At 45.7% G+C, this 13,369-nt stretch overlaps 1 protein-coding gene and 1 long non-coding RNA gene across 2 annotated transcripts; one reads left to right on the top strand and one right to left on the bottom strand.

Moving 5' to 3' along the window:
- The first annotated feature begins 4,051 nt into the window (after positions 1 to 4,051).
- Positions 4,052 to 6,758, top strand: LOC138919368 (uncharacterized). The gene is made up of 2 exons (XR_011429527.1): positions 4,052 to 4,156; positions 5,112 to 6,758. It is a non-coding gene; the product is annotated as an uncharacterized lncRNA (long non-coding RNA).
- A 5,113-nt stretch (positions 6,759 to 11,871) lies between these two features.
- On the bottom strand, positions 11,872 to 13,059 carry NHLRC1 (NHL repeat containing E3 ubiquitin protein ligase 1). Its single transcript, NM_001257154.1, has one exon. It carries the CDS (start codon positions 13,057 to 13,059, stop codon positions 11,872 to 11,874), a length of 1,188 nt encoding a protein of 395 aa, NP_001244083.1.
- Positions 13,060 to 13,369: the final 310 nt, after the last annotated feature.

Raw genomic sequence — 13,369 nt, forward strand, 5'->3', positions numbered from 1 at the left:
GTTTGACATCCCACTCAAAACTCAAGGGAACCAAATTATTTTCTTCTACTGCAGAACTCTGAGCACAAACTGAAAACTAGCTTTGTGCTGCCTTGACATAAAGCGTAAAGCCGAGTCCTTGTAATGCGTGATGATTTCTAGAAATGTCTGCCTTGGACTCTCTTAAGTCTCCTTTAGGTGAAAGTCACAGACACTCAACTCAAATTCATTTAAGGAGAATAGGGAACTTATTGGCTCAGATAACTAGGACATCCTGGGTTGCATCTCGCTTTGGGAACAGAAAAATTGGGGGACCCAAACAATGTTACATGGATGTTGACCTCCTCATTCTCTCAGCTCTACTTTCTTTTCTACAGGTTTTGTTGTCAGGAAGGTTCTCTTTACAGGGGAAAAAAGGTGGCTTCCTGAAGGTCTAAGCTTCATGGTCCTTAACTTCTACACTTAAAAAAAGAGGTATTGCCTTATCCTAAACAGTTCAAGCAAAATAATGATTGCTAACAATTCCTGAGCACTTACCATGCGTCAGGTACTAGTCTAATGCACATATATAAACATATTTAGGCCTCACAACAACTCCAGAATGTGGGCACTGTTAAATTTCCATTCTACAGACAAGGAAACCAAGGCTCAGAGAGATTAAATAGTTTATGTGATCTTGGGCAAATTATTTATCCTCCCTGTGTCTCAGTTTCCTCATCTGTAAAAATACCAACAGCAACTATTTCATAGGCTGTAGTGAGGATTAGATAAGGATGTGTAAGAACTGAAGGATGAGCCCCAACATAGAGTTACTGCATTCAGCAGGAAGTCAATAATTCTTGGTGCCATTTCCACTTGCTATTCTCTCATCCCCTTGTTGGTTCACAAACTGGCCCCTACACACAGAGGGAAAGGAGAGACTGAAGAAAGAGGCAGACCACTCCAGATTGGTAGGCGGCAGGTTTAATATGCAAGGGAACTTACATACAACATTTGTCTTGGGTGGCCACGAAACAAGTAGATCTCTGCACCCACCCTTCAGAATCTTAAGAGTTTATAGAGAGGCCTTAACTGGGTTCAGTCATGTATTCAGTCCAAATGGTCTCAACAACACATTGCTCTCTCGAGGCTGCATCCTTGAAAATGGCTCATACTGTGAGAATGGTGAGCAGAACATACATTCCAAAGACAAGCAGGGTGGGGTGAGGAGTCTCTGATTGCCCAGGTCCAGCTCATGGGTCAACCTGCGGTCACATCCTCTCAATGACCTCTTCTAATACCCCTGTCTGTATTGCTGCAATGGTCCAAAAAATTCAGCTTCCTACATTCCACAGTCTCTAACAGCATTAGATAAGATAGAAAGCGTCTCAATGGATCACAGCTATGGATAGAGGGAAGGAAACTGAAAGTAGCAGAGCTAGGGCAAAGCTGGGACCAAGATGTAGTATCCTCGTTGGGACGATGGAACTGAGGGTAAAAGCAAAGTCAAGGCTGCCAGTCTAGCCTAGATGGGAGCCAGTAATAAGGCCTATGCCTTGGATGGCAGACCCCAGGCTCTATATAGGAAAACCTTTAACTGGAAGCCTCTTGTACTGCTCCTGCTGGGGCAGGAGCCAGCTTCAGAGTGTGCCGGCAGGAGAGCTGCAGGTGGGAGCCCATCCTCCCCACGGGGGAGATGGTAATGAGTTAACTTGGCTGGAAGAGAGAGTATGGAACCCAAGCGAAGGTCATATCCTGACAGGAAGCCTTTCATTGATGATGATTACATGAAGAGATGGTGCTAAATATTATTCACAAATTATTTGGTAAGTTTCACAACAAAATAGGATCTTATAGACAATTTAACACATGCCCTGGCAAAAAATACTTCTTAACACGTTTGTGAAATATCCCATCAAATAAACACATTATTGAAGGTGGTTTCCGTTGGAATTGGAGATGCTATTCTGGATATCCTGACTGAGTGATGGTGCCTGGAGTCAAAATGATTCTAAGGCTCCATATTTCTCCTATGCTGTTCTTCGAAATTAGTCAGTGTTTCTGACCTGTTTTAACATACAGTTCCTAATCCATTAAAAAGAGCTATCAGGTGAAATCTTGCAATCTCTTTATCTTGAATATTTTGCCTTTGCTTGGTCCTTTGATTATTGCACAGAAGCTATGCCAGCCGAGTTATTTAAGTCGGGTAAGGGGGGACTCAAGGAACACCCTCAGTGCCAAGGTGTCCGGCAAAGTCCAGATTCCTCAATGCCTGCTGGCAGGTGCTGAGCATCCAGAGACAGGACAGGAGGACACACGAGGACACCCCCAACGACATCCTGAAATAGGGAAATATTTGTTAAGTCAATTTGACTCCTATTCCCGTAAAATCTGTGGCTGCCATGGTGATGGGAAAGAGCTATATGATGATGGGAGAGGATTATAAAATATTTCACTGAGGGAAGTATTTTATTGTAACATAAATCAGCTTTGTTCAAAAAGGGCATTTTTGACCTGAGCAGATATTGATCAATTTACTACTGCGGTGTTGAGCTAAATGTGAAAATATCAGTAAAATCTCCTCAGATGCTCTGAAATACAGCTGTCATTTTGTTTCTTTATATGGTCTCAGAATCTTGACTGGTTACAGATATAGAAAGTGAATCCTGATATTGGTAGGCTTAAATACAACTATTTACTTTTAGTTTGTTTTAGATGAAGCAAGCAGTATTTATGACATTGATCAATCTGGAATTCTAGGGTGACTTCATCTCTTCCAATACACCTTTCCAGTTTTGGCCATTTGGGCTTCTCTCTCCCTCTTCATAGCGCCTAGGACATATTTGTATGTAGCACTTAGCCTTCTCCACACCAGAACTCTAGTGCCTTAAGGGCATCTTTATATCGCTGCTGCTTAGCACATTGCTTAACAGACAGTGAGCACAAAGGAAATATTTATTGTGTAAATTCTTGCCAAAAAAAAAATCAAAGAAGTTTAAAAGTTATTTTTTTAATTGATAAACTTTATGTTTCGGCACGATTGAGTAAGCTCCAACCGGCCAATCTTTCTACAGAAAACAACTGTAAACTCTGACCATGCACAGACACAAACGCCAAGAAATCTCCCTGGCCACAAGATTTCACTGGCGAATTCTATCAAACATTTAAGAAGAAATAACATCAACATAACGCAAACTCTTTCAGAAAATAAGAGGAAGGAATATTTCCGAACTCGTTTTATGAGGCCACTACAAGCCCTGTGCCGGAGCCTGCCAAAGGCATTACGAAAAAATAAATAAATAGGCTGATAAACTTCATACGTGATGGGAATGCATTTGGATGTCCTCATGGGCTTCACTTGTACAGATAGTGCTTCTAGGAAATTTAGCAAATTCATATAAATTATATCTTACTGATTATCAGAAGAGAAAAATTAAAAATTTTAAGATTTATATTTTAATGTTCACCATGGAGGACTGGTATAATCTTGCAGAAATCAACTCCAGGATGTAATAAATTGGCCTCCTATATCATCAGTTTCACAGTCAGTCCAGATATATCAATTATTGGTTTGAAAATGGAAAAAGATTGCGTGGAATTGTATATCCGGGAGAAGGTCATTATGTTGAAGTCTATTCTGGAACACCTTGCTCGTCAGAATGCAGCCTGGGTAGAGGGCAGAAAGGGCTGACGTGAAGAAATTGGAGTAGCAGGCTCCTCTGATTCTGTCACATGTCACCACGCAGCTCCACAGTGCCCCAGGCAGCTCACAGCCCTGCTGTTGATGTCTGGTTTCACATATTTATGAGCTCTTCTCCCTTTGGACAGCAGCAAGAGCGAATCACCCTCATGACTGGTGAAAAAAATATCCTGAATATATAGTCTAAACTGAACATTCCTGGTTATAGTGCAAATTTCGATATGATTGAAAAGACTAGGCACTAAATTAGAGTCCGCTTACATTTTACTGTATAAAATCTAAGCACAATATTTTCTCTCCGTAAATTATGATTCTTTCATTGTGAACCTTGAGACCTCTGCTTTAACTCAAAATTTACTGGTATCTTCACTTTTTCCTTCTTTTCTCATCTCACAGAAACTGTGCTGCTTCATCTTGGGTCCTGTTCATAGCTAGAGCTAGTCTCACGGCCGTGCTGAACTGCAGGCTGAGAAAAGGGGAAGGCGGATGCAACATTTGGTGGGTACCACTCTGTCGCTCTCTTGCCACAGAGGTTGTGCCTGCCATGTTGTGGGATCTCCAAAACTGAACTTCAGCTGAATGTCACTAAAATTCACTTTGCAGAAGAGCTTGCCATTTATGTGATACATTCACTGTTTTACAAAATTTCAGTCTACGAAGGGATTTCTAGGAATATTAATTCCACAGAGATGAGTCAACTCAATTTAAGAATGGTAACAGTTGGGGCTGGCCTGGTGGTGCAGCGGTTAAGCACACGTTCTGCTTCAACGGCGGGGGGTTCGCTGGTTCGGATCCCAGGTGCGGGCATGGCACCGCTTGGCAAGCCATGCTGTGGTAGGCGTCCCATGTATAAAGTAGAGGAAGATGGGCATGGATGTTAGCTCAGGGCCAGTCTCCCTCAGCAAAAAGAGGAGGATTGGCAGCAGTTATCTCAGGGCTAATCTGCGTCAAAAAAAAAATGGTAACAGTAGTTTTTGCTAATAAAAAGTGATTAAATATTTCTATGCTTATCTAGGTTTTATAACTCTACAACGAGCACATGTTACTTCTACAATTCACGGGTGGGGGGATTACAAAGAGACATCCACCAAGGAAAGGGCCGGTAACACAAGGGAGAAATGGAAGAGAGCTCTGGGGCCTCAACGTTTGGAAAGAGTGGCCTCTCACAGGACAGGCTTCTGCCACTTGGCTCCCGGCTCTTGAAGCCTCTTCCCACCTTAAGAGTTCAGCTCTACACTGGGTGTCAGAGAGCTACAGAGCACTGTAGGCCACGCAGCTAAAGAATTACACTCTCTGAGTTCTGAAAATAACAAGAACATTTCATTATCCTTTAGCAAAAGCATTTGGTTTAAGGGAAATATCAGAACTTGACACCCATCACTCGGAGCCCTCCTAAGACCCAGTCACAGGCAGCTCCCGCCTTGCCATGTAAACAGGTCTTTTCTCTCCACAGAACCTCAAAGAAGGCGCCATTGTGTGGATCGTGTGGCACTTAGAAATCGACGGATTCAGTCGACATTATGAGTTGAAGCTCTGAAACCTGAGGAGGGTAGCAACATTTCTTCCCAAAGAACATTCTCTAATGCGGATACAAGTTGATGTGAATGGGAGATGTGGTGGGGATAACACCACAAAGGGACAGCTGGGGCTTGTTTTTCTCTTAAGCCATGGGACCCAACCCTGGCTGCACACAGAGTCACCCAGGAGAGATTTTTAAAAATATCTGCTCTCCCCCAACCCAAACACAACAGGATTTGGTTATGCAATCTTGGGCCTCACAGCTTCTTCACCTTAAAATTACCTTAATAAAACCTGTCGTGGGGCCGGCCCTGTGGCCGAGTGGTTAAGTTCGCATGCTCTGCTTCGCCAGCCTAGGGTTTGGATCCTGGGCACGGACATGGCACCCCTCATTAGGGCATGTTGAGGCGGTGTCCCACATGCCACAACTAGAAGGACCCACAACTAATATATACAACTATGTACTGGGGGGGGTTGGGGAGAAAAAGCAGGAAAAAAAAAAAAAAGAGTGGCAACAGTTGTTAGCTCAGGTGCCAATCTTTAAAAAAAAACCTGTCCTGTCCACCTCAAGAGATGTTGTGAGGACCAAATAAGTGAACAGCGTTGTGAAACAACTTTCAAGTATTATGAAAATGTTAGTTATGTTTAAGTTCTTTAATCACACTCGCTTGAAACCAAAGGCTCCTTTTTATAACAAGGGCATACGCTACTGGCATACATTTAATGACCATGAAATAGAATGAATTTCTGTGGCCCCTATAGGGACAGAGTCTTGTGACGCTGGACTCATTAGGGCATACTTGTGCAACCACTAAAGAGGCTGGCCTCATGGTTATGGTCTAATTGGTCAATTTGGAAATACCATGGTGTTCTCTTGGGCCAGTGTGCATACAAACCTGGATGCTATTTGAGAAAGAAACAGTAGGCCATCTCAGTAGATGCAGTGAAGGAATAAAATAAAAGTTGACTTAAGGAAACTTGGGACAAAAAAGGTCGATTTGTAAAGAATGTAAGAACTTTACCAGTAAAAGATCTCATGTCAGTGACACATGTGCATGTACACGTGTGTGTGTATTCCCAGACTTTGATCTTTAGATCCTGTCCCACCAGGGGGGTCAATGTAGAATATGGAAAGGTCCAGTTTCTAGTCCTGGTTCTACCCCTAACTACCTGTGTGACCTAAACCAGTTCTTCTACAACTCAGTAGGCCTCGGTTGTCATTTCAGTGCATGGTAATAGAAAATTTCGAAGTTTCCTTCCAGTCCTAAAGTCTGTGGCTTGAAGCACAATTTCATAGGATCATTCTATAAGTGATTTTAGATTTTTGTTGTCGCTACTCTTATGACATTGTTAGTCAAACCAATGACTGATTTGACCAGAGGTCTGTCAGGAAATTAGCCCCCTTTTATATCATTATTTCCTCAGGAAAATATGAGCTGCTCTTCAACTACTGTAATGGACACAGCACGTATCATAATTTGCAGCCAGTCAGTCAACAAAGGTCTGTGGTTGGGCTGCCCATGCTGTATGAGTGGTTCCTGGGAAACTAGAATCCTCTTTATGTATCCATTATTAGCCAAAATTAACCCTGAGATGACTTCAACAGTGCTCCAAGCCCACCACCAGTGAGGGATAGAGGACACTTTCAGTTCCTCCTCTTCCCTCCTGGAGTTGACATCATGGCGATATTGGAGAGCAAGGACACTGGTGTTGTCTCTGCTCTTCAGTGTTTGACAAAAGATGTGACTCATGACTACTCAGGCAACCCCCACACCTCAAAGGCCCATGTGCTTGGTGAAAATGGAAATGTGGTAATTTTCTTCACCCAATATACAACCCAGGCTACCACAAAGTCACCATAATGCTTTTGTAACTGTCTATGAGTCACTCAGCAAACCCACCACAAATTGTTTTAATTCTAGACCAGCTTCCCCAAGCTACCCAGCTACATACAGCACTTCTCCTTTATTTTGTAAGCATTTTATTTTATTTTATTTTATTTTATTTTAAGATTGGCCCTGAGCGAACATCAGTTGCCAATCTTTTTTTTTCTTCTTCTTCTCCCCAAAGTCCCCCAGTACATAGTTGTATATTCTAGTTGTAGGCCCTTTAGTTCTGCTGTGTGGGACACTGCCTCAGCATGGCTTGATGAGCCGTGCTAGATCCACGCCCAGGATCCGAACCAGCAAAACCAGGGGCCGCCGAAGCAGAATGCACACACTCAACCACTTGGCCACAGGGCCAGCCCCAGCACTTCCCTTTTATCAGCAAAAGGAACACATAGTCTAGAAAAATTCCTTGGGAAAAACATATTAATTCAACAGATATTTCTGGACGCCTACAATGTGTCAGGCAGTGTTCTGGCCACTAGGGAAAGAGCTGTGACCGACACAAACGTCTTTGCCTTGGGGAGTTGACATTCTAGTTGGTAAAGCTGCCAAAAAACATGCTTTTCAGATTCTTCTTCATATCTTTTAAACACAGTCCAGCTTGTCATGATCTTTCTTAAGATGTAGCACCCCCAAATTGAGCAAAAACTCCATCCAAGTATTCTAAAGTAGAACCTGGCCTTCCAGATGGTGATGAAAGTGTATTTTTAAACTTCTATTTACCTTTGTCAAGATAGAAGGATTGGATGTATTTTATTTAAGAGTTTGTTGGCTTGATTTATAACTCAGATATTTAGACCTGTGGTATGTGGGCCTCCACTTGTGCTCTCATCTCAGGACCCACCTGTACTGGGGGCGGATGCATTGACGGGACAGTGCTGCTCCCCTCAGAGTTAATATCTTACTTATGGCATCAAAATCAGGAGGCTTAAGTTCAATTTTCTCCAAACAAATCAACAACATAGCATAATTTTTGTTAGGTACTTTCTGTTGCAACAAACTCGCACAGCTTAGCTTCCTGGGTGCATTTTCTCCTCCCTTTCTAACCTGGATTCCTCGCAGCTGTCTCTCTTCTCTGCCCCACAGCTGCTTCCCAGCCCTGATTCTGGCTTGCTCACAGCTGCTGTGCCCTCTAACTGAGCAGGCTTTCAGCATCCCCCCGCAGGCTGCCATCTGCCTGATTCGCATCCTATTGCTCAATTCAAAGGTCAGGGCCAAGAATCTAATTGGATCGTCCTTTCTGGGAAAACCTGATTGTCCCAGGCCACCTCACAGGCCAGTTTCCTGGTCTAATTAACACATTTGGAGGGACATTGATGGCTAGGCTGTTCTTTAGTTAGTTGTGCACCCCTGTCCAATCAGCTCTTGCTGGAGGGGGTCATGTAGTAGAAAATATGGTGGCTGAGAGCTGGCTCATCAGTAAGGCCTGTGGGAGGAGCCATTTTCCTTAGAAGTGTCTGTGGGCACAGGAGACACCATGATGGTTCGGTACAGTAGTTGTGGTGAGTCTTGCAGCCTCCCTATCATAGTTTCTACACATTCTTCCAGAAAACAGTTCATCTCCTTATTAACCGTGATACGTCACCATAGCGCATCACCATTAGCGGAGCACTAGCCACCAGGACCCATGTTTTCTTTCTGTGGCAGATGTGAGGAGGATTAAATGCGATCATCACTAGTTCTTCCTCCTTTTTCTGAGGTGCACGGGACATACTGCTTTCCTCAAAAGGTGCATAACTCACCATTGGTGGGGTCTGCATCCCACTTAGTTGGGAGTCAGGAAAGGTCTCGAGAAGGCCCTAGCAAAATGGTGATGGTTTGGGTCCTGGGATCCAGAGTGAGACTTGCTGGAGGGGAGATTTATGAATCTGAACCAAGGTCCTTAGAAAAGGCCAAGGGAAAAGATTGAGAAAACCAAGTTCACAGGGCAGAACAAGGTCAAAAACAGGAGACAATCCAAGGATCAGGAATGAGGCAAAACTGGAACGGATGGAGAGTGATGTGAGAGCCGCTGAGATGGGAGCTGGAGTGCCTGCGCTCGGCTTTTATGGACTCACCGGTGGCGCATGGCGGGCAGCACTGGCCTAAAGGCTTGTGATTGAGGGGGATGTTCAGGAAGAGCCTGTTTCTGCTCCTTCTCCATTTACTCCCGGCGACATTCTTTTGTCTCCACTCTCTGGAGAGTCATTCCAACTGCCCTCCATCACCTTTGACTTTCTGCTGCAGTTATTTCCTCCCGCCTGTCTCAGACTCTTCAATCTCCTTCATAACCTGGAATTCAGTGCAACATGCCGCAAGCCCTTTAACCAGTTTGCTTTAAGGAACACAGCCCAGAAGATGAATTTAGCATCTGCCTTGCAGGTCACTGAACCTGTTCCCTCAGCAAGCACACGCTCGGAGATCGGGAACAACAAGCCTTGTGTCTTCCCCAGGGAGACCCCGCTCCCATATTACGCCATTCCTGGGAAAAGCTGCTTTCTCTTTGTGTTGTATATCCTGCCCCACCCACTCCCAAGCCTAATAATCTACCAAGTAGAGGTATCAGTTAACAAAGTCACTTGTAGCAATTCTCTGATTGGCTCCCACAACCTCTCACAGGCTCACACCCCATTCTTCCAGTTGAGTAATCCACATGGTAACAAGTAATACTTTGGTCACACACCTCCACGTGTGCTGCATATACCTTTCCTACAAGTGCTATCTGAAAAAGACACACACACAGCTCTATAATCAAAGACGATGCCGCTGATAATTCCAAATAGGAGAAAGTCCCTTGAATTGGTTCAACTGAACCTGAGGCCATTAAAATGTCATTATTCCTAAGGAAACCCTTTTACAGATTAATCCACAGTTGCTCTACTTGCAAATGACGACGTCGGAACCCATAACTCTACCTGAGACAATTTTTCCTGTTACACAATGCAGAATACCTGTGAAGTCGCCAACCTAAGGGTGACCTCCAAGGGTGGGGTGAACGTAGGGGCAAGGGAGTCATCCCAGAATCCCTATTTGGAATGCATTTACACATGGTGGTCCAAGGTGCCTGGCTTCTTACTATTGTGCTATAGGATGGGAGCACTGAAAGCAAGATGGACTTTTGTGGACTGGCATGGGAGCCAAGCTCTCTCTTAGCTCTAAAAGGACAGATTTACAATCTTTTGGAACATATCTTCCTCATCATTTGGGGGCTGTCTCTAGTGTGTACATTATATCTATTAAAACTCTTTGTAGATCCAGCCCTGATCCAGCAGTTAAAGTTCTGAGTGCTCTGCTTCAGCGGCCCAGGTTTGGTTCCTGGGCATGGAACCACACCACCCATCTGTCAGCAGCCATGCTGTGGTGGTGGCTCACATAGAAGAAGCAGAACTTACAACTATACACAACTATGTCCTGGGGCTTTGAGGGGCAAAAGGGGAGAAAAAGGAGGAAGATTGGCAACAGATGTTAGCTGAGGGTGAATCTTCCCCTGAAAAAATAAAAAAAACCTGATTCCTTCATGGATTCCTTAAAAGCAACAACAAAAAACAATTCTTTGCATAATAGAATTCTGTTGTTGATAAAGCATCTGCTACGACCTAATGCAAACTTTTACCTTTCAAAGCCAGTATTTTCTCCCTAAGGAAAAATTTTTGCTGCTGCTTCTGAGGTGCTGGTTACTTGGTACTATTTCAACACCCCTAAACTCTGAGGTATTTACACTAGCTGAAAACACCAACTTATAAGGAACTGGCCACTTCACCTGAAATTTCCACCTATTCATTTACTCAATTGCAACATTAAGCAGGCCTTATCTTGGTCAATGCTATACTTCAATTCAGGAAGTATTTAAGTGTTTACCAGTGGCCTAGATGCTGACTTAGGCTCAAGGGAAGTGTTTATTGAGTACACAGTGTTTGCAACAGAGAAAAATCCCATCCTGACAGTGCTTCAGGTTACCATTGATAATGAAAAGGCAGGCGAAATCACTTTTGCCACGAGGCGATCATGGTGGCTTATCTCCAAATTAACATAAACATGTAACAGGAACATCATCCAGCCCTCGAACACTGGTATGGACGTAGAGTGTTTTGCAGCAGTTTAGAATCAACGCCAATACAAGCCTTTCTCAACCAACCAACTAGTATTCCCTGAGCGCCTGTAGTGGGCAAGACACAGGTGCTAAAAGACACGTCTACCTTTTGAATAAGCAGTTCAACTGTTTTTCTTATTCAAGTAAGTCAGGATCCACAGTAACTCCATCCAATGTGCCATCAGAGGAGTTGCAAGTTGAACTGATGCCCACTACGAAATCCTTTTTCTCTTGCCCTCTCTATAAAGTCTCCTTTCTCTGTGCATCCAACTAAAATAAATAGCTAGTAAAAAGAGCACACATAGCAACAATCTACAGTCACGTATTTTTTTCCACATCTCTTATCTTATTTAAGAGCCAGGGGTTTTGGAGTCAGAATTGAGTTCCAATTGTCAGAGTAAGGAAATGTGACCTTGGGTAAGTCACTTAAACTCTCTGGGTCTCAGTTTTCTCTTCTTTAAAATGGAATTAATAATCGAAATTACCTCACTGGGTAGCTGTAAGGACTAAATAAGCTAAGATTTGCACATTTCTTAGCACAGGGAGTCCATATTCAATAAATGGTAGATTTAACTATTATGCTTTAATAATTGCCTGAACCTTTGCAAGTTTGCCAGGCAGCTATAATTCTCTCTGTTGGACAGATGAGATTAAGTAATTTAGCAGGGGTTAAACAATTCATCAGTGGCAGTTCCAGGGCTTCTGAGTCCAGGCCCGGGGACCCCCACCACACCCCATCACGCCCAGTCCACCTTATAGACTTTTATAGAATGGGCTGCACTGTCCAGCACAAGAAGAGCATTCTCCTTGGTGAAGGTCAGTGCCACAGGATGGGAAAGACCATGGGTGATGATGGGCTTCAGTACCGGAAACTCCTCTGGTTTTCCTAAGCATAGGACAGCCTGACTAGACGTGTCCGCAACAATGACATTCCCCTGGTGGTCAAAGGTCACAGCAGAGGCAGTTATTTTGGAGGGGAAGAAGAGGCTCAGTCCAAAGGTATCCACCTGGCCGATGAGCTGCATAGTCGCGTTGAACACCTTCACCGTGGTGCTGCAGGCCCCGGGCTCCAGAGCCAGGGGGCGCTCGAGGACCGCAATGGCACCGGTGAGCCAAGACACGGCCACCCCTCGTGGATTGCACAGATGAGCTTGCAACCTTTCGGTTCTCCGGAGGACCCCTTCCGGAAAGTCGACTTCCAGGAGGTGCAGGGACCCTGCCTCCGCATCAGTTACCACGACGCCATTCTGAGGGGTGGTCTCCACGCCCCAAGGTAAGGAGAACTGGCCTCCAATGACAAGCTTGATCTGGCCAAAAAAATCAAACACTTTGATGGAGCGGTCGCCGGCATCGGTGACAACCACGTGGCAGTCGTTGGTGACGGTGACATCAAGTGGGTACCTAATGTCCTGAGCAGCGTCCCCCTTCTCTCCAAACTGATGAGCACATCCTCCCCCGGAGTCAAAGATCTTGACTCGCCTCCTGCCGTCGTGTACCACCACGACGCGCCCCGTCTTGGGACACAGCGCCAGCCCGGTAGGGTTGACCAGGGTCCCCCAGCCGCCGAAGGTGTGGTGGCAGGTGAGGGCCCCGGGGCCGCAGGGGGCGGCGCAGTGGGCGGCCGGGGCCGTGCGAAGCGCGGAGCCCAGGAGCTCCAGGAGGTGCAACACTGGCAGGCAGTCGCTGGTGTCACAGCCCCGGCAGGCTCGCCGGCAGAAGGGGCACTCCAAGGCCAACGTCCGAGGGTGCGCCAGGGCGGCCACGCAGGCCAGGCAGACCACGTGGCCGCAGGGCAGGTTGCGTGGGCGCCGCTGCTGGCGGTGGCCGAACCTCTCAAAGCACACCTTGCACTCGAGCAGGCTGATCTCAGCCTCACGCACGAGTTCCCGCAGCGCCGGCCCGCTCCCCGGGGCCTCGGCACCCATCGCGCGGCCCTGGGCGCTCCTCTCGAGCCTCCAGCCTACCCGGCCGGACGCCGCCCCCGCGCTGCCCTTGGTCACGGTCACGGGGCGGGGCGCTGGTCCTGACGTTGATCGCTGCAGGCCGCTAGGACGCGATCTGCTGCCCCCTGGTGGGCGCGCGCGGCAGTCTTTCCTGATAGTGGACATTTACAGAATGCATCCGCAGCGCATGGTCAGACCTGTAATTTTCACAGCAGTCGTGCATGGAAACAAGCGGGTTGCTCCCTACCCTTAAGTGGCAATGCAAGAACCAGAACTCAGTCTTCCAACCCTG

This window comes from Equus caballus, chromosome 20 (genome assembly GCF_041296265.1).
Source record: "Equus caballus isolate H_3958 breed thoroughbred chromosome 20, TB-T2T, whole genome shotgun sequence".
Taxonomy (NCBI): domain Eukaryota; kingdom Metazoa; phylum Chordata; class Mammalia; order Perissodactyla; family Equidae; genus Equus; species Equus caballus.

Coding starts and splice junctions, on each gene's coding strand:
- NHLRC1 (NM_001257154.1), bottom strand. CDS start 13,059: ATGGGTGCCGAGGCCCCGGGGAGCGGGCCGGCGCTGCGGGAACTCGTG.